The sequence below is a fragment of the Lathyrus oleraceus genome, chromosome 7 (genome assembly GCF_024323335.1).
Source record: "Lathyrus oleraceus cultivar Zhongwan6 chromosome 7, CAAS_Psat_ZW6_1.0, whole genome shotgun sequence".
Taxonomy (NCBI): Eukaryota; Viridiplantae; Streptophyta; class Magnoliopsida; order Fabales; family Fabaceae; genus Lathyrus; species Lathyrus oleraceus.
In genome coordinates this window covers 27,997,485-28,017,267 of record NC_066585.1, presented here as the reverse complement: position 1 = coordinate 28,017,267, position 19,783 = coordinate 27,997,485, and the positions used below count along the sequence as shown (strand labels likewise).

Genomic DNA, 19,783 nt, shown 5'->3' with positions numbered 1-19,783 from the left:
TAATTTATTCTTATTCTATATAATACATTAATTAATTAATAAAATAATTAGTATAGATATTAAAAATGATAATTTATTTTAATTTAATTAAAAATAATTTAGATAATAAAAAATTAATAAATATCATATCATATCATAAAAAATTGCTATGTGTTAATTTTTTTTTAATAACTTAAATATAATAATTGTTTGATTGTATAAATTTTATGCGTGAGACTTGCTAGAAGTAGAAAAAATTAAAAAATATAGACTCTTTTATAAATATTTAAAAGTGAACGAAGCTTTCCACTGAACCAGTAATGAACCATATTCAAACTGAATTTTGACTGGTTTTGCAAAAAAACTGATTTTTACTGAAACAGGTTTAAGAACTGGACCGAACCAAAAACTTGGTCCAGTTTGGTTTGTTTAATAAACCATGAACAAAACCCCCAAATTTTATCGTTCTCGTTCCTCTTATGTTCAAAATCAAATCACTACGTAAACCCTAATCGAGCTTCAGCCGCCACCGCCTCCGTTCCGCCACCGTCATCACTCTAAGGTACATTCTCTTTCTCATTTTCTCCTTCCCTTTCAATCGCTTTCATTCTCTATTCTAATCTCAAAGTTTGAGTTCTTCCTTTTCGTTTAACCTTACGCTTTTCCGAAAAATGTCGTTGTTGTTCTCGTGAAATGGATCTTTTGTTATAAGATAATTAAGCTACTTATCCAAACTTGTATCTAACATTAATGAATTGTGATGACAGTGAAAAACAATGAGGAAGCTAAAGTTTCATGAGAAGAAGCTTTTGAAGAAGGTGAATTTTTTGGAATGGAAGAGAGAAGGGGGACACAGAGAGAACATGGTTATGCAGCGATACCATATTACTCAACGGGATGATTATAAAAAGTATTATTATTCTATCATAATTCACATTGTTTTTTTTTGTTCTGGCATTCGGTAATTTTCTTTGTTTTGATTTGGTTTTTAGCTGATTCATTTTCTCTGTGTCACTGGGATTTGGAAATATGAACAGGTATGCAAGTTTAACAAGGATGGTTCAGAAGTTGGTAAACATAGTGAAACAGATGGACGCCAAGGATTCGGATCGAGTTAAGATGACGGATAACCTTTTGGAAAAACTGTAAGTTTACTTTTTGAAGTTACATGTTTAAATATATGATTTCTATTGTTTGAACTGGATTGGATTGGTGCAAAGACTGTGAATTTTGGATTTTCTTAAAAATTCAATTACAAATTTAGTTGCAAGTAATGTATAAAAATTCTGGGGTGGTTTTATGTAAGTATAAGCAGCAACTACGGGTAATTAGATAAAATATAATAAAAATAAGTGGCCTGATTGCAATGGCCCTTTGGCTTTGTAGGACCGACACCTCTGAAAAAATGTGTGTCCGTCTCGGTGTCGGACACCTACCCCGTCATTTGTGAATTGTGATTCCATTAACTCACTCTTTTAATTCTATGACAGTTACAACATGGGCGTGATTCCAACCAGGCAAAGCATCACATTATGTGAACGCTTAACTGTGTCATCCTTCTGCAGGTAAAAAGAGCACATTACTGCTTTTAATGATTTAAATGAAAATTTAGTTATGGACTTTACTCGTTAGTTCATTAGAGTGTATTATCATATGAAAAGCAACAAAAGGCTCCGGATTTTGCCAATATGTGGTTGTTTCCGAGTGGTAAGGAACTTAAACACACCTTAAGCAAATGGTCATGGAGTTTTAATTGGGTTTGGAATAATACTTAGCTGATTGAATTATTCTTTAGTAGACCTATCATTCTAAATTTTGTTATGGTCAAACAAGTGAAGTCAGATTAGTTCAATAGGACAGGTAATAAACAAAATCTAGAAATTCGGAAAGCATCTATGGTTATGGACTTGGATGAAGTATCAAATGAGGAATTTGGGGAAATTTATTGTTCCCTCTTGTTCATGCTAATTTTGGATGTTTACTTCATATGTTTTAAGTTGTAATAAAGTTGAGGTAGCATGAACATTTTGCATAATTAAGTACAAATTTTCTTCCAATGGCACCTGTCAAATATTTTCGGGCGAAAAATGTGACTGTCAACTGGTTATTGATTCTGACCTGTCGCCTAGTAATGCCAGTCTTATGCAATAAGTAACAAAAATTATTTGATTTGTTTGTACGATTTTACATTGTTCTGAGTTGCTCCAAATTATGCTAACTATCGTGCAGACGGAGGCTCTCAACTGTTTTAGTGAGACTGAAATTTGCGGAGCATTTGAAAGAAGCTGTAACGTATATTGAGCAGGGGCATGTTCGGGTTGGTCCAGATACAATTACAGACCCAGCTTTCCTTGTAACTAGAAACCAGGAAGACTTCATTACATGGGTGGATTCGTCTAAGATAAAGAGAAAGGTGCTTCAGTACAATGACAAGTTGGATGACTATGATTTAATGAATTAGTTGGCTTCTTGTGCTTTACTATTGAACAATTTTTGTATTGTAGACATGGATGAATTAAGATTATTCGAATTTGTGGATGAAATATCAAACTTTTTATTGTTCTATTTAGCCGGGTATACATGCGGAGATTTAATGAAAGTTTCTCTTGTTTTCAAATAAAATAATCATTAAATTTTATGATGGGGCTGTGACTTTTGTGTAGCCTTTCTTATATAGTTTTAAAAGACCTTTTATAGTAAAACTATTTGTTCACAGTTTTTTTAAGGCAACGGTTATTTGTAAGAGGAAATTGATATGATTGTACATGTCTGATTAATTGCTAGTGTAGACATTTCATCAGTAGAAGTATGTAACGGTGCATGTTCCTAACAAGCCTCTACAAAGAGAACTTTTGTATAAGTTTATGTTTTTTTCTTTCTAAGTGTGTGTGCATCTGAAGTTATATAAGTTTGTGTTACGAAGTACAACTTTTTCAAAGCAAAACAGCTCTATAAAGTTCATCTCGATACAGACAACTGATTGACTTGCACTACTTTCGCAAAATGACGACAGCTGCTTGCGTGGCTTGCATTCAAAGGATTTTTATCTTGATTAGGCACATCTCCGTTATCAAACTTGCATGCATTTTATTTGGTGGAACCTTCTTTTGATTAAAGGCATGATGATGATAGGAAACAAGTGAATGTTGTTCTCACTAAGTGTATGAAGGAATTTCTAACAATATGCTATGAATAAAATCTTATGGTTTTTTGGTATATGAAAAAGTGTGGATGAATCTAAGATTCTGCAATGTGTAAAGAAGGCATATAAAGAATTAATCTCAAATATCTCAAGCAATTCTAATCTTGAATGGTCTAAGGCATGAAATAAGGCAATTCTTTGTAAAGTCTCATGTTTAGTGTAGAAAATGTTTCATAATGGAATTCCAACTGAAGGTAACTTAGTGATAAGAGGAGCCACCGAGCAGAGGAATTTCCTTTGTGCTAGGGACTGCGGAAGTAAGGAGGTGTTTATCTAGTTTCTTCTGATGCAGTTTTTTTTGTTGCTAATAAAGACCTGCAGTTGGTACCTCTAGCTACCGGGCGCCCATGGTCTGGTGCGTTTGGCGTTAATTCTCACAATTTGTTGCTTGCTGCGGTGGAAACTGCAATTCAATATCAAGGATAAATATGCAGTCAGACTAAATATTTTGAGCACTGAGCATGTAAAGTTTTTGTGAAGGTGCATTGTGACTGGATGTGCTTGATTGTATTCCAAGGGTTATTCAAGTATGATGTTCTGTCTTATCAGTTTTTATGGCTGGAGTTTGTGTCATATCGATTGTATTTTGGCTGAGTGGAAGATCCTCTCTCGCATTTTCCAGCAATCTAAGTATAGTAAGTGTGAAGGTGGTGGATGGCATGACAGTTAGCGTTTTGAAACCAGGGGGTTGTATCAGAAGATTTTTGCAGAGTTAGCTTAGTCAGCGGTGGTCTAGTTGCGGGAATTCTCTCATCAGTCAGTGTTTGATATTTCCAATGCCCTAATCTCTGTCTCGCTTATCCGACAACTGTGTGAAACCATCAATTTTGCATCGGCCTTGATGAAGGATTGTGTCCTAGTTTATCTTGTTATCTCTGTTTCTGTTTTGATGGTTTGGTGCTTGTAATTTGATGGTGTTAGTTGTTCCTGAGGTATTGGTTCAGATTCTGGAATGTCATTGTGTGTTTTTGGATGAGAGTTTCTTTTCTATTGCCTTGGCATGTCTCATGCCTTGGGTTGTCATCTCTAATATAAAAATAATCTTTTGCTTTTTAAAAAAACCAAATATGGTTAAATCTATCTCATCCTTATAAAATCAACTTATAGAGTAAAAATTCTTCCACTTATAAACACATGTTCAAGTCATATATTATTCGATGTGAGACTCGTAATAGTTAACACCCCTCTCACACCTGTTGGAACAAGCAACCACAAATTTAGTGAAATTTGGAATGAATAAATTTGGTGTGTGGAGAGTGAAAGAGAAGAATATATATATATAGAGAGAGAGATAATTGAGGGTGAAAATGAGATAATTGAGGGTGAGAATGAGATATTTCATTAAATAGGGTGAAAGTGTACCATACACACTTATATACAAGTTACATAATGATTGGAATGTAAAATGACCAAACTCAATAACAAAAAACACAAAAACTCGAGATTGTAACCGATTACGCCAAAACAAGTAACCAATTACACATGACACTAAAATTTGATCAAATAATTCAGATTCAGTGGTAACCGGTTACACCACTTCTGATAAACGGTTACCCCTACGAAAATCTCACTTTACTGTTACTAGAATGCTTGTTAGCTCCGGCTGTAACAGGTTACACACCCGTGGTAACCGGTTACCGCACATGAAATACTTCAAACAACTTTAACACACCACCTTAATTCATGTGCTGCAAGTCCACCATGCCCATGCCCTTCTTCAACATCTTTATTACATCATTTGTGACCCCTTTTGTCAATAAGTCAACAATTTGGTCATCACTTCTGCAGTATCCCAATCATAACCTTCTATCACTAACAAGTTCCCTTAAATAATGAAACCTCATCTTAATGTAGTTACTCCTCTCATGTGGGATTGGGTTCTTAACAAGATTAATCGTGGAAACGTTGTCAATTAAGAGTGTGATAGCCTCACCATTACTATTGCCTAGCTCCTCCAATATATTCATAAGTCATACGACTTAACACACGTATAACGAAGCGACAATATATTCGGCCTCACAAAATGAGAGTGTAACTATTGGTTCCTTCTTCGAACACCAAGAGGTTGGTGTCACACCGAACATAAAGATGTGTCAAACTGTAGACTTTCGATTATCCTTATCTTTGCATCAGTTAGAGTTGATAAAGTCGAACAAATTGCATTTTATGCTCGTATCCGCTGCAGGAAAGAGTATTCCGCAACTAACATAACCTTTGACGTTATAGGCGGTTCGGGCACTTCGGAGTCAGACGTTGATGTTTGCAGATTCTTTATTCCCCTTTCTTTTTATTTTTATTCACTCTTGTAAATATTTTGTCGGGCCTTTGAGTTTCACTTTATTGAATCTTTGACCGACACGAAACAGTGGATCCTTAAAACTTTGACTGACACAAAACAAACTGCACTTAACAGATAACTTATGGACAAAGTTATTTTTGAAATTTTAGCGTAATTGTTAAAAATGCATAAGTTGTAATGGCAATGTTTTATATTTAACTAATCTTATATTTTAATTTTAAATGGAACAACCACTTAAGGGTCTCTAAATATTTGAGGTCATGTGCAAATGGTTTTCTAGCACACCCAAAGAATTAACATGCTTAGATCATGATTAAGTTTTTTATATCTAAAAAATAAAAATAGAAATTAAAATCTATAGATAATCACATTTTTTCAGTAAAAAACTTTAAATATGTAATTAGTTTTTATAAACATGTTTTTTTGTTTGTTTTAGTTCCTACAGTATATTTTTTTTATTGATTTTAATTTTGAAAATATTTTTTATTTTAGTCTCTGCAAAATTAATTTAGTATGTTAGAATTAGCTATTCAATATGTAAAATATTTGATTTTATTCATAAATATTAAAAATATTAAAATCAAATATTTTATAAATTACATAGATCAATTTTAATATAAATAAAATTTACATACATTGAAGCAAAATAATAAAACTAAATTAAAATTAGTTTTTTTTTTAAATGAAACAATTTCAAGGAATTTTTAAAAGTTACATTTTTTTTACATAGAGGATCATTGTTTCTAGTAGTATTACTATCTCTGACTTTTTTAACTGTGGAAGATCTATGTTTCTACTATTGGATATGTTGTTTTTAAGTGAACAACATTATACTTTCGAAAACCATGATGACATGGCCATACATATTTCTCCTAGGTCATGTTCTTTTTGTGTGTTTAGAGAGAGATGAATGATTTATTATCTTCAAACTTTATCTTGTATATCTATTTATTCTTGAGTGTTCTTCTATCCTTAGGTAAATTCATTCAAAAGTATGATTCTCATACAAGGAATTCATATCTTTTTGCATGACCTTCAACCATTTTTTATCGGCATTTGAAATGACCCCTTGATAATATTCTGACTCTCCATTATCAGTGATCATCACATACTCACGTGTAAGATATCTTTGAGAAACTTGACACTCTCTAATAGATCTTCTCAACTCAGGTTCAACTGGTGGATCAAGTGAAGTCTCTTCAACTTTTTCATCATGGTAAGGTTCTTGGTCATTTTTGTATATTCTCATCATCTACCTATATATCCCCTTTATCACCAAAATTTTCACTAGGAAGTTTATGCACATCATCAGTGTAACTTCCACCATCAGAGTTTGACTTCTCTATTTTATCAAAATCTTCAATAGTTTATTCTTCAAGAAATATCACATCACGACTTCTGATAATTGTCTTGTCTGGATTCCATAATCTATAACCAAACTCTTCATGACCATAACCTACAAACACACATTATTTAGATCTTTTATCAATATTGGATCTCTCGTCTTTTGGAATGTGAACAAAAGTCCTGCAGCCAAACATTCTCAAGTAACCATAAGAGAATCTTTATATGTCCATAATCTATTTGGAACATCATTATCAAGTGGAACTGAGAGAGAAAGATTGATCAAATCCATTGCAATTGTCGATGCTTCACCATAAAAGACTTTTGATTACTTTGTATGAGAGAGCATACACTTAATTTTGTCATTAATCGTACGATTCATTCTCTTTGCAGTTCCATTATGTTGATGCGTGTTTTGAACATGCCTCTCAAGCTCGATTACATGCTCTTTATAATACTCTTCAAACGGACCTCTATATTCACCACCATTATTGTAATACCCTAATTTTTTTGCTTAAACTTACTTATTTCTCTTTTAATCTATGATTTAAAGGTGACATATTGATTATGGATTAATTAATGAGATTAAGTCATTAATCATATAATTCTAATAATGGGTGGCATGGTTGTAATTAAGCTTCAAGCTAGAAGGGCGATTGAATCCATTTGTAATCCATTACGCCTTAACTATAAAAGAAGAAATAATAAATTGAGAGGATTTGTGTGTATGTGTGCGCATGTCATATATATATATATATATATATATATATATATATATATATAGAGAGAGAGAGAGAGAGAGGAGGAGGAGGAGGAAGGAAAGGTTTTCCAAGAATCTTCATTGATGCATGTGGGAGATGGTGTGAGTAGTGAAGAAATGCATGTGAGTTTCATACATTCCTTTCTTTAACATAGAGTTTGGTAAGCATTCTAAACTTCTTCACCATCATGTGTATCTTTATGCCACACCTTCTAACCCAAATCTCTTGTTCAAATTCATGAGCAAATCATCAAAGAGAAGTTAAGCTTTTGGCCTCTTATATTGATGGAAGTTAATGAGGTGGAAGGTGGAGTTGAACGTGGCTAGGAAGGGAGAAGGAAGCTTTCACTATCATCCAGTTCAACATTCATCTTCTTCTTCAGTTTCAGGTTCATCTTTATAAGGTGGGGATTAATAGTTAGTTTTAGCCTTTGTAGGTTTAGATTCATAGGGATTTCATGATGGGTTTAGGATCTTGTTCTTGAATATATGTGTTGTTGTGTGAATTTCATGAAATTGTGATCACCATGAATGGTTTATATTCATGAACCCCCTTGGTATGCTATGAGTATGTGAGCATATTTGGAATTTCCTTGATGTTATTGATCTTAACTGATGGATGATTGTTGTTGAAATATGATACTCAAAATTGTATTTTGATGATAATAAATGACATGATTATACTGATGCGTGTTTGGTTCATGAATCGTTCTAACATGTTAGCATTATTAGAGTTTGATTGTATGTGTTCCCCTTGGAATTGGGCTGAGAAAGTCATGAAGAACAAGTGAAAATCTAAAATCTGCACAAATTATTTAAATTATAGTTTACACTTGATTTGAATTAGATAGCCTTGTAATTCGAATCACAGTTTATACCTGATTCGAATCATACCCTTCTGGATAGATACTACCTGAATTGATGTGAATCACAATTTACACTTGATTCGAATCAGAAAGGCAGAATGTGTTCAAAACATTATTTTTATCATAACTTGAGTTCTATAACTCTGATTGAGACGCGGTCGAACGCGTCAAAAAACTAATTCAAAGAGATGTTCTATATTGGAATAATATAATGCTCATGTTTAATATTAGTAATAAAGAATGCTTTGTTTCCATGATTAGTACTTTGTAGCTGGACGTGTGTTCAGACGAATTACGAGTAATACTAATCCCGATGAGAATTACATTGTAAGCCCCAAAAGTAGGCCGACAGGTAACCTGTAAGACCAATCCTTGAGGGCAGTGTCATAATAAATTTGACTAAGTGAGTTATGTCTTAAAAGTATGAAGGCATGTAATCCATAAGACCAATCCTGGGGAGACATGAGTTCTCAACAGTAGGGCGACGTGCAATCCGTAAGACCAATCCTTGAGAGACATATCCTCCCCAAAATCAAGAAGGCATGTAAATTTGTAAGACCAATCCTTGAGGGACGTGATTCCCAACAGTAAGCCGGCAAGTAAACCCGAAAGACCTAACCTTGAGGGGAGTAGGTTAATTAGTTGGGTTGAAGCGTTTTATGAGAAAGCTTAACCTAATCATTAGTTAACAAGTATAACTTGCAGAACTTGTTAGGATAATCCGTAGTCTGGGTATTTGCATATTTGCCCATGATGAGATGTCCCTTTGGTGTAAGAAACTTGTGAAGTGGTAGGGATACCACTCTCGCCGAGAAAGGTAGCACAAAACATGATATGTAATTGCCTTAGTGTAATTCCACCGTGTTCCCCTCTTGTGGATTAGGGAATGACCACAACTTCATTTTCTCAGTTGTGTTTTAAAGTAAGACGCGATAGAGATATGAAAGTCCATGTCGAGAGATTTTCCTCAGTTCCCCTGTAGGATATGGAATCCCCGTATTTGGATTCCTTAGTCTTTCTCTCCGACAGGATATGGAATCACCATAGTGGTATACCTCAATTATCCTTTATTGGGCAACGGGTCTGAGGTGTCAATTATGATACGGTACAATGGTACTACCCTTAGTTTCCATCGTCTACTAGGCGTAGAGGATAATATATCGTGTCTTCACGTGTGTTATAGAGCGGTAAGAGTTTTGTTACTATTTTCTTATCAGAGTACGAGTGTGTAGTACATAATCTGTATAAGACTAGTATACCCTATAGAACCGAGTGGACCCTTAAGACAGGGGGACTCCACTGATAGTAATCTCATCCTGATCATGTTTTTGTTTTCAAGTTAGCTGCAGGAGCTGGCGTTTTGGCGAGAAGACCTGAAGGATGAAGAATTGGATGTCTGATGGGTATGTTCTACTGTGTCTTTCTATTTAGTCTATTTAGGATATCTTATGTATTATGTACCTTGAAGTAATACAATTGTGGATGTCATTTAGAATTTTTTGTTTAAGTATTAATTTTAACAACTTAATTATGTGATTCTAGACACACATTAATTGGGTTGTTGCAATTATTAACTCTAACACATTTCAGCTTCGTTTCTTTTTCTTTTTCAACACTTGCAAGAGAGTGCTTGAAAACACCGAGTACATGGTCTTTAGATTTCAAAACAAAAGCACACACTTTTCTAAAGATGTCGTCCATAAAAGTAATAAAATATGATGCATCACCTAAAGATTTACCATCCATCATGCAAACATCAGTGTGAACTAAATCTATAATGTTTGGCCTCCTATGAGGACAATTACTAATAAAGGAAACTCTATGTTGCTTACCAGAAAAATAATGAATGCATGTTTTTAGAGGATTACCTTTCACCTGAAGAAAATTTTTCTTTGCAAGAATGTTGAGTCTTTTTCACTCAAGTGACTAAGGCACGTATGCTCAAAATCATTATATGAGTCTTTAACTACATTCATTTCCTCCTTGCATAGCTTTACAGACACCCTATAAATAGTTGTGGGACTTTGCTCATTTGCTACTATTAGTGATCCTTTGGTGATCTTACATATGCCACCACTACCAAAGTAACTGTGATAACCTTCAATATTCAAAACAATGACCGAAATCAAGTTGAGACAAATATCATAAATTTGCCTCACATTCTTCAATTTAAACTTGCATCCAACATCAGTTTCAACCTAAATATTTCCCATACCAACAATTTCATAAACTCCATCATTTCCCATTTTACCGTTCCAAAATCACCAAAAATATAAGATGAGAAAAAGCCACGTTTAGGAGTAACATGATACGAAGCAACTGAATCAATAATCCAAATTTAATCTTGACATTACAAGGTTTATGAAATTATCATAATAAACAATATAGACATCACTATATTGAACATTTACTGGCGTGCCTTTATCATTTTAATATATTAGAATTAGCCTGTCATATATAAAATATCTTATTTTAGTTTTTTTATCACAAATATTAAAAAAAATCAAATATTTTATAAATCATATGGATCAAATTTAATATATATATATATATATATATATATATATATATATATATATATATATATATATATATATATATATATATATATATATATATATATATATATATATATATATATATAATTAATTTTTTTAAATAAATAAAAAGTTACAAATGTTTTTTAAAAGAAAAGTTATATTTACTATTTACTACATATTTTTTAATGGAGAATCTTTGTTTCTAGTACTACTCCCTCGATTCTTTTATAAATATCACCTTTTAGAAAAAAAATTGTTGTCATTTTAAAATTCAATGTAGAGTTAATTGTAGTATTGTCGAAATTATCCTTAATCATTTATTATATAGAGAAAAAAATTAAATAAATTATTAAAAAGTTAAGGATATTATAAAAAAAACATAATCATTATTTAAAAAGTAACAACAATTATTAGATATTTTGATATGCCTAAAAAAAAATAAAAAAAGGACACTTAAAAAATAACCGAGGACGGACGGAGTATTCCTATCTCTTCTCTTGAACTTTTTTTTTTTAATTGCGGAAGATCTATGTTTCTATTGGATATGTTTTTTTAACTGAACAACATTGTACTTTCAAAAACATGATGACATGGCCACATATTTCTCCTAGGTTATGTTCTGTTCTCCTCATGTGAACCATTCTGACGGCGCATGATTCGTATCAATACCAAACCAACCTTTCTAGAGAGATATCAATGGAGGTAGAAGATGAAGCATGGTCGAAACTAAGCATATACAAAGCAGCAAGAACCATTAAGAAAAGAGACAACAGTTTATACAACGCACTCAGATCTATCTATCAAGACTCAGTTTTCGTCTCTGAAATCTCTCAATTATGGCCTCAACTTCCTCTTCTCGCAAATCTCCGTTGTGGTTTATGGTACTCTTCCAGTTTCCATTCAACGTGTTACTTCAAATCCACCGATGGTCACACCAACAACTGTTCTTTCTCAACTTCTCGTCTCAATCTCCATGTCGCTCATCTTGCCGGTACTATTTAACAACAATCTTGTTTTCTTTTGATATTCTTTTGTTTACGGTTCAAAGATCGGTTTTTTTTATTGTTTTGTTCAATTGGGTAGCGCAGAAAGGTGGTTGCATGGTTGTTGATTCTACTAGAAGAGGAAAACGTTTCCCTGATAGCATGTCAAAAACTATACCTATTTGGACTTGTGTTCTTAATCGCGCAATTTCTCAATTTAGAACAGATTCTAATATTCATGAGAATGATGCTGCATTGCCACAAGTGAGTTTGATAATGATGCTTATTTCAATATTCTGGTTTGAATGGTTGTGTACAAGGTTTTGAATAACGGTTAGCTTTCATGATTCTGGTCGAGAAAAGTGTTGCGATACTGATTGCTGTCGTTGCAGTGTGAATTAACCACAATTTCTTCTTTATCATGAAAACGATGAACGACGGTATCGGCTTCTGATAACGTTTTGTCGCGGCCGTTTTTGCGGTTACAGGCGGTTTTTTTAAAACCTTGGTTTTGTACATTGTTATCTCTTTGTAATTGTGTTTTGCATTCGATTTTCATGAAACAGGAGGATTGTAATGGATGTGATGAGATTGCAAGAGATTGGGATTGCTCTTTGCACCTTCCTCTTTGGGTTCCACAAACCGAAAAGGCTTCCATTGAAGAGCACTTAGAGGAATGGACGGAACAATTGAAAGCAAGTGGAGCTGATATTGCTTCTCTTGCTGTTTCGTTGAAGAAACCGTTACGTCCGCTTTGGATTTCTCAGAGAACTGTGATCTGGTTAAACGAAGTTCCTCATCATGATTCTTGGGATTTCACTCCCATTATACTTGTTTCCGCTTCTTCTTCGTCGAACGGAGTAAGCCAACACAATAGGACTACTTCCGAGTTTAGCTGGAATTATATACCTGGTGCCGGAGACGACGAAGAAAGTTGGTCTAGGGGTTTAACTCCGCCTCTCTTTTGGAATCATGTTTATGATCTTATAAATTCAGGTCCGGAAATGTGTAACCAGAAGGTTGCTGATATAGTTGAAAAGAGTAGGGTGCGTCGCGCTTATAGAGGAGAGAATGCTCCTCAGATTAGAGTTAAATCAATTTCACATGAAGAACCGTCACTGGCATCTGATGTGTCAAATATTGAAGTTGACGCCAATGAGTCTTCGGAAGATTTTGAAGTTTCTTGGTTGGGCTCAACTAATCTAGCAGTTGGTGCATCTCAATTAGGTATAGCGATTTATAGTACAGATATAGTTTATCGTCTTGTTATCCAATCTACTTGTGATCAGCAACGTGGTTGAGTTGTTAAATATTTTACAATGTTTATGCGGCTGAGTGTTCGAGTTTGGTGCAGCTACAGATGTAGCTGATGTTGATTGCATATTGAATTGTGATAGTGAGTCCATCTCGGTTTCTCTTCCCAGTGAGGAAGCATATCTACATCTTCCAATGGTGGTTAGTATGAAGTGGAAATAAAACTTGTTGTTTTTGCTGTTTTAATTTTTCGACTCATTTTAATTTTTCGTGGCCAGAGTTCAAAGTTTGATCGGTTTTCCTTATTCAACAATCTTTCTAAAGCCGTGAGCTTTGCGAAGTTCAACCTAAGCCAAGGAAAACGACTTCTCATTTTATGTAATAATGGTATAGCTTCGGCTGAGCTTGTCCTTAATCCTTCCGCTGGACCTATGTAAATATTTTATGCCTGATATATTATTTTTCTTTGCTTTTCAGGGGAAGATATTAGTGTATGTGTTTGTTTGGCAATTTTGATGTCATTATTTGATGAAAAAGGTACATATCTATATAGCTTTCGTATTGTTACAAAATATTAATCATAGAGGCAATTTCTCACATAATGTGGAATCAATGTATTTCAGTATTCATCAATCATTATTCCTATAATATTTAAAGCTTGATGTTTTGTATACATTCATGGCTGTTTATAGGGACTTTTGATGATGGGGAATCCTTCAATACAGCACATATTACTAAATGGGATATGAGGCGACGACTCGTATTTGTCTGTAAATTTGCAACAAATGCTCGACCGTCTAGAGGAAATTTGAGGCAAGTTTTTAACTTTCTTATTGGTGGAAAATGCATTCTTCAACCTCAGGAGGGTGATCGAAGTGATGAGTGATTACTAGAATATGCGAATTTGTCATTCCTCGGATGTTTCTAACTTATTATTTAGTTTTTTGCACTTGATTTTTGTATTCCTAAGTTAATGCGAATTTTCTTACAAATAACAGCAACTGTATCTTGATATGAACTCTTGCTGCAGAAGGTTGAGAGACATGTAAAGTAGGAATAATAGCAAATAATGCTTAAGACCAGATTCAGTCATAGTTTTGCCTATCGAAATTTAATCCATACTTTAACTGTGATCCCTAATTTATTTACATCAGTGGTGTAGAAAGGTACTACAGACAAATTACTATAGCTTTTGCGCCATGTAGAGTTACTAATTTTATGCAGTAATTTTGCTTTGCATTTTGTATTTCAACTTTGAAGTGAATGTAAGCATTATTCAAGTGGGGAAATTGAAGAGTAAATTGAGAGTTTCATATTTCATTCCATTAGTAATAGTTTTTAAAAGTTCAACATATGAATTGGTAAATTCATTCTACCCCTGTCAAGGACTGAACTGATGAAATGAAGTATTGATAAGCACTTCATTGTAACAAACAATGCCTAGCTAGTTGTTACTTGTCATGAAGCAGATTATTTTGCCAGTCAGCTCTGTACAGCAGTTTAAGAGAACCATCATGACAAAGTGCTTATATGTAGATCAACTTTAGGGAGTTCATCACTTTGTAAAGGTTGAAAACTATTGAAGAGAATCAATCGTGTTCTTGGGAAATTGAAGCAGGCCTTTGCAGACGTTTTCTATTCGATTTCAGATCAATAACTATGATTGAAATGTTATCTTTACTATTTCTACTAATTGCAATTTCAGTGAGTCTATCTGCAACAACTTGTGTTGGGGATATTTCCTCTGTTGACAAGGATCTGCGGCGCCTTCTTAGAAGGTGGCGTGCTACTTCTCCCACTTCATCATTCGTCATTACATCCCAAAGTCCATCACTTGCCAAAATTAAACACTCATCCTCGTCTGTTCTTGCTGTAAAAGTTATCTCTGGCACCGGAATAATCCATGGTCTCAAGTACCGATCACCTGAAATATCACCATTATTAAGCAGATAATACAAGACTAGTTATAGACCTTTGCAAGTGAGTCTCTTGCCATTTAAGTTTCAGCAAGGAAATGATTTTAGCAGCAAGAAGCTACTGATTTTTTTTGTGATCTAGCTTGCGGAACAAGTAAAGGTGATAAGAACCATTGAAAAGAAGATAACATCCATTTTAAGACCTTGCACGGACAACTTCATAATCAATTTTTCATGTCTAGCTTTAGAATCAGAGTTATAAGCTATTGAGGAACCGGCTATATGTATATTTTCTTACATTATGAATTAAGTTTCCTTATACATTCATATATCTTAAAATTGACACATTTATACAAATTCACTGAAAGTCTATAGTACCTAGGAAACTTGCAAAACCACTAACAAATTGCAAAGGTGAAAGAATTAAGAATTTAATCTATAATATATAAATCCACTAAGCAACTGTGTGGAAGTTATAACTGCATAAAAATTGGAAAGTGAAATGGTAGAAACAAAATATATTTGTGTTGGTAAGGACAAACTTACTTTTGAAATTTCATGAAATAGATACTAGAGTGTAGATAGCTATCAGATAATCACAGAGTGTACAGGATCAAAACCCTTTTGAGAAAAGTCATCTAGTTATTTAAATATTAAGCCGTTTGCACTTTGCACTTCCTTATTAGCTCATAGCAGAAGACTATTTGGCATATAAAATAAGCTCAAACGAAGAAAGCATTTGGTAAAATTAGTAACCAAGACTGGATATATCAGATAAATCAAGGTACCTATGGCCCTGGACATGGCAAGTACACCAAACACCCTAGCTCCATTCCAGTTTATTACTTTTCCTCCTTCTCCTTCAATTCTCAAGAGTTCGTCCTCTCTGTCAGGCTGTACAAACAAGGACAATGGCATCTCAGAACCAACCGCATTGAAGTTTCTTAATAATTTTCTTTTTCTTTTCATGGATGATCCTTTCTCAGGGGTTACATGTATTTCAATACTTCAAAAGTAGTACATGTGAAGTGCTTGTATCTTTTCATATTATTATTATTATTATTATTATTGAGAATAGATGGATCATATCCTATATACATACATATACATGAATTCTAAATTGGGGTCTGCAGTAGCAATTGCGACCGCAACAAAAAAGTTGTGGAGATCTCCACAACCGCATCACAAATGCAATTGCGGTTGTATTTGTCTTACTTTGCCGCAATATCAAGATTCATCGCATATTCACTGTTGTGACTAGCAACCGCGGTTTAGAACATGGAAAACTAAAGAATGCATAGAACAACAAAGAAGATAAATTGGTTATGACTAGACCTTCTGATCTACTGTCAATGGGAGTGTTTGAGTCCTGCGGCAAAGAACCACCCTTGAGTCGCCACAGTTGGATGTAATAATTTGACAACCAGATAGAACAACCACAGAGGCAGTAGATCCAACCATTTCTGGTGCAACTGCTTCTGATTCGATTTCACTGTCAGTCCTCTCAAAGCCATTAGCAAATACAGCTTCCCATCTTTTCTGCCATTCAGCACCACCGGCTATTTCTCGGTCCCATTCCTCTGCTATAATATCATGCATCCGCTTGGCACAAAATTTAGCAACCTAGGATTAAATTATCGCAAATGTTAGAAGAACATAAGATTTTTAAAAACAGTCTCTTAACGCGAAAATGGTCACAACAAAACGGCATCAAAAGATGTCGATAGCAATACCAATATTCACCATTTTTATAATAAATCATAAATTATGGTTAATTCACATTATAACAATAGAAATCGTTTCCACAACTTATGTGATGGTACGAAAACTTAACAAAAATAATTAATAGTAGTGATGGGGATCGATACTTGCAAAAAGGAATATATGGAGTAACAAAAATGAAAGTGGATAGTATAATATTGACCGATGGAAGTTTCATTTAATCCTCACTCCTTTAAACCATTGAAATTTTAATAAACTTTTCCCAGAAAGGGCAGACACACCTCAACAATCATACGTCAACCCTGTATAATACTACTACTAATATGCCAAAAGTGGTGCAAAGGTTCATAATGAAACGCAGGTCCCACTTACTCACACATGTCATGATATGAGCGACATACCTTTTCTTTAGGTAAAATAAATAAAGACTCATCATTCCATCCACGTAACTAAACCTTTTTCTCCAAAACTTTCTCCCCCAACAAACAGCACCACACCCACCAAAACATTCTATTAATTCATAATAACAACCATCATTAGCACATTCAATAAATACTCTTACAGTACCTTAGTATCTCCAACTTAGAACTCTTAACACTTATTTTCACATTCAAAATTTAAACTTGAAAGTGCGAATATAAATATCCCCAAAAAAAATGATAATGGAAGATGGATCAACAACTATAATATTATCTTAATATTGTAATGAAACCTATCATAACCTTACAAAAATAGGTGGTGTCAACTCTTTTCTAATGTCGAAAATTTCACTTTAAAAATAAATAAATGAGATATTTCTACACAACTTATTGTATCAATTGAACTAAATTTCATTATATATGGTTGTATTTAAAAACAAAATTAGAAAAGAGATAAAAAAGAAAGGGCCCACACAAGGGTACCATACATACTGTATCTACAACGTGTCACCACAATACCAAACACATTTAATTCATCTCTCTTTTTGTGGACCATTCTACCTATAACACGTGTCCTTCCTATGAAAAACACACACCAACTACATTCTTGTTTTAGTTTAACGATCATTCATCACAATTAAGATCACAAATTTATAAATTATAACAATAATGTAAATAAGAATTTTGAGAAATTAATAGTACTATCAAATGAACAAATAAAAAAAAGTAATATAAATATAAACACGTAGGAATATACACAGTTATCAATTAATTTATAAAGTTCTGCTTCGTCTATTTTGATGTTTTTGTAATTGATGTCTTTACCTCTACCTATTTATTAATATGAATATCTTAGATGCGACATCAATATAATAATACATAATAATTTTAAAAAAAATTAATAATAATCGATGTAATTTTTCAAAATCATAATACTATATAACTTATTATTGGATTTTTTGAGTCAAAGAAAACTTATTATGCACATATAAAATTAGCCTTAAATAAATAAAATAGAAACGGTTTTCTTTTCGAAATAATAATTAAATAAAAATGGAAGTAGGAGAAGGTGTGTACCTGAGAGCCACCGTGTCCGTCGTAAACGCCGAAGAAATGAACAGGACTGATCTTACCGGAGGATCTAGAACCGGGAGCCGTACAACCACCAACGTGATCGCAAGTGCGTGATAAAAATCCTGGAATAACAGCTACATCATCCTCCATTTCGTTCCGTCTCCCAATCACTGAAGTATATCCCCAACTCACTCCCTTGTTGTTCCTTCCGACGCACTTCTCCCTCGCCGCCGTCACGTCAGCCTTGTTGCTGTTGCTGTCACCTTCATACTTCTCAGCGATCAACGAAGGTGCAAGAATCACTCGATTCACCGTAAATATCGGAATCTCACCTGAGCCACTGCTGATAGAGGAAATGTCACCGGAACCGTTGAAGTTACGGAAATCGTCAGCGCTGAATATAGACGAAATGCCTGAACCAGAGCTTGTCAATGTTAACTGATCAGAGTCAACTCGTTCGAGTTGCTCTTCTGAATCGTCCAAACGCTCCATAACTCAGTAGCAGTGGTTGAGTTTGAAAGAGAGAGGAGATGATAAAAGGAAAAGAATTGAAGAAAGGACACGTAAGAAATCGACACGTGTGAGGAAAATTGTTGAAAGTTATTTTGATGGCACACGCTTCTATTGTGATTTGTTATTGTTTTGAGTAAGGAATAGAAACGAGACACGAATTGTTTGTAGTCACACTCACGTTCCTTATGCTGCGACTCCACCTGTTCCAACTTGAATCAACGGCCTTGATCTTCCGTTTTTGTATGCACCCGCTTTGATCTGTGTATTTTAATAAACACAGTGTCTCTGATTGGACCGTCTCCAAGTGCTACATTGCATTGGGCTGTACTGAATAGTTGCTCTATGACTCTGTATGACGTGTGAGAAAACTATATGTACGTAATAAATGGTACTCTGTTTTTTAATAAAGGCCATGTGGCACTTGTATTATTTAGGGGACCCACAAATTTGGTAGGAGTAAAATTTGATGTTAGAATTAGTTGAAGTTGATGACAAAATAATAAATTGATTAATCTATTAAGTTATCTAGTAGCTTTGAAGAGAACATCATATACAAGGATATCAAATAGTTATGCAAAGAATATTGGATAGAATTATCTAAGTTTGAATTCAGAATACATTATTTATTAACATTTAAATGGTGAACTTCAGTTTGGAGATAAATAATTCTTTTTTTATTTTTTATTTTTTATTCGAGAAAAGAAATTTGATACGTTTTGACCGTTATCTATAAAATAAGTTGAGTCCTTTGCTTCAGGTTGTATATAATTTTTCGTTGAAGAAGTCGGAGATGAGAGTGCTTTTAAGGTAGAAGATATTGATTTATTTGTGTTTGTGGAGAATGAGACAAATCTTTTAAAAGTCTTATGTTGGGTATAAAGAATGTGCATAATAGAATTTCATAAAAAATAA

General features: G+C 33.8%; 3 protein-coding genes across 4 annotated transcripts; 2 read left to right on the top strand and 1 right to left on the bottom strand.

Annotated features, from left to right (window-relative positions):
• Window positions 1–375: 375 nt before the first annotated feature.
• Window positions 376–2,544, top strand: LOC127102169 (uncharacterized). The gene is made up of 5 exons (XM_051039573.1): window positions 376–541; window positions 747–889; window positions 1,017–1,124; window positions 1,470–1,544; window positions 2,209–2,544. Exons 2-5 carry the CDS (start codon window positions 756–758, stop codon window positions 2,438–2,440), a joined length of 549 nt encoding a protein of 182 aa, XP_050895530.1. The 5' UTR covers window positions 376–541; window positions 747–755; the 3' UTR covers window positions 2,441–2,544.
• An 8,971-nt stretch (window positions 2,545–11,515) lies between these two features.
• LOC127102166 (uncharacterized protein C3F10.06c) lies at window positions 11,516–14,319 on the top strand. 2 transcript variants are annotated; one of them, XM_051039571.1, is made up of 7 exons: window positions 11,516–11,981; window positions 12,074–12,237; window positions 12,540–13,200; window positions 13,334–13,428; window positions 13,506–13,614; window positions 13,705–13,764; window positions 13,920–14,319. In XM_051039571.1, the coding sequence occupies exons 1-7, from the start codon at window positions 11,687–11,689 to the stop codon at window positions 14,111–14,113; spliced, it is 1,578 nt and encodes a 525-aa protein (XP_050895528.1). In that variant the 5' UTR covers window positions 11,516–11,686; the 3' UTR covers window positions 14,114–14,319. The 2 variants fall into 2 exon arrangements, with proteins under 2 accessions (XP_050895528.1, XP_050895527.1); XM_051039570.1 differs by having other exon boundaries at window positions 11,519–11,981; window positions 13,328–13,428.
• Window positions 14,320–14,516: 197 nt separating this feature from the next.
• On the bottom strand, window positions 14,517–18,968 carry LOC127102168 (probable protein phosphatase 2C 6). Its single transcript, XM_051039572.1, has 4 exons — window positions 18,362–18,968; window positions 16,479–16,766; window positions 15,932–16,037; window positions 14,517–15,151 (listed from the first exon to the last, which is right to left on the bottom strand). The coding sequence occupies exons 1-4, from the start codon at window positions 18,848–18,850 to the stop codon at window positions 14,817–14,819; spliced, it is 1,218 nt and encodes a 405-aa protein (XP_050895529.1). The 5' UTR covers window positions 18,851–18,968; the 3' UTR covers window positions 14,517–14,816.
• Window positions 18,969–19,783: the final 815 nt, after the last annotated feature.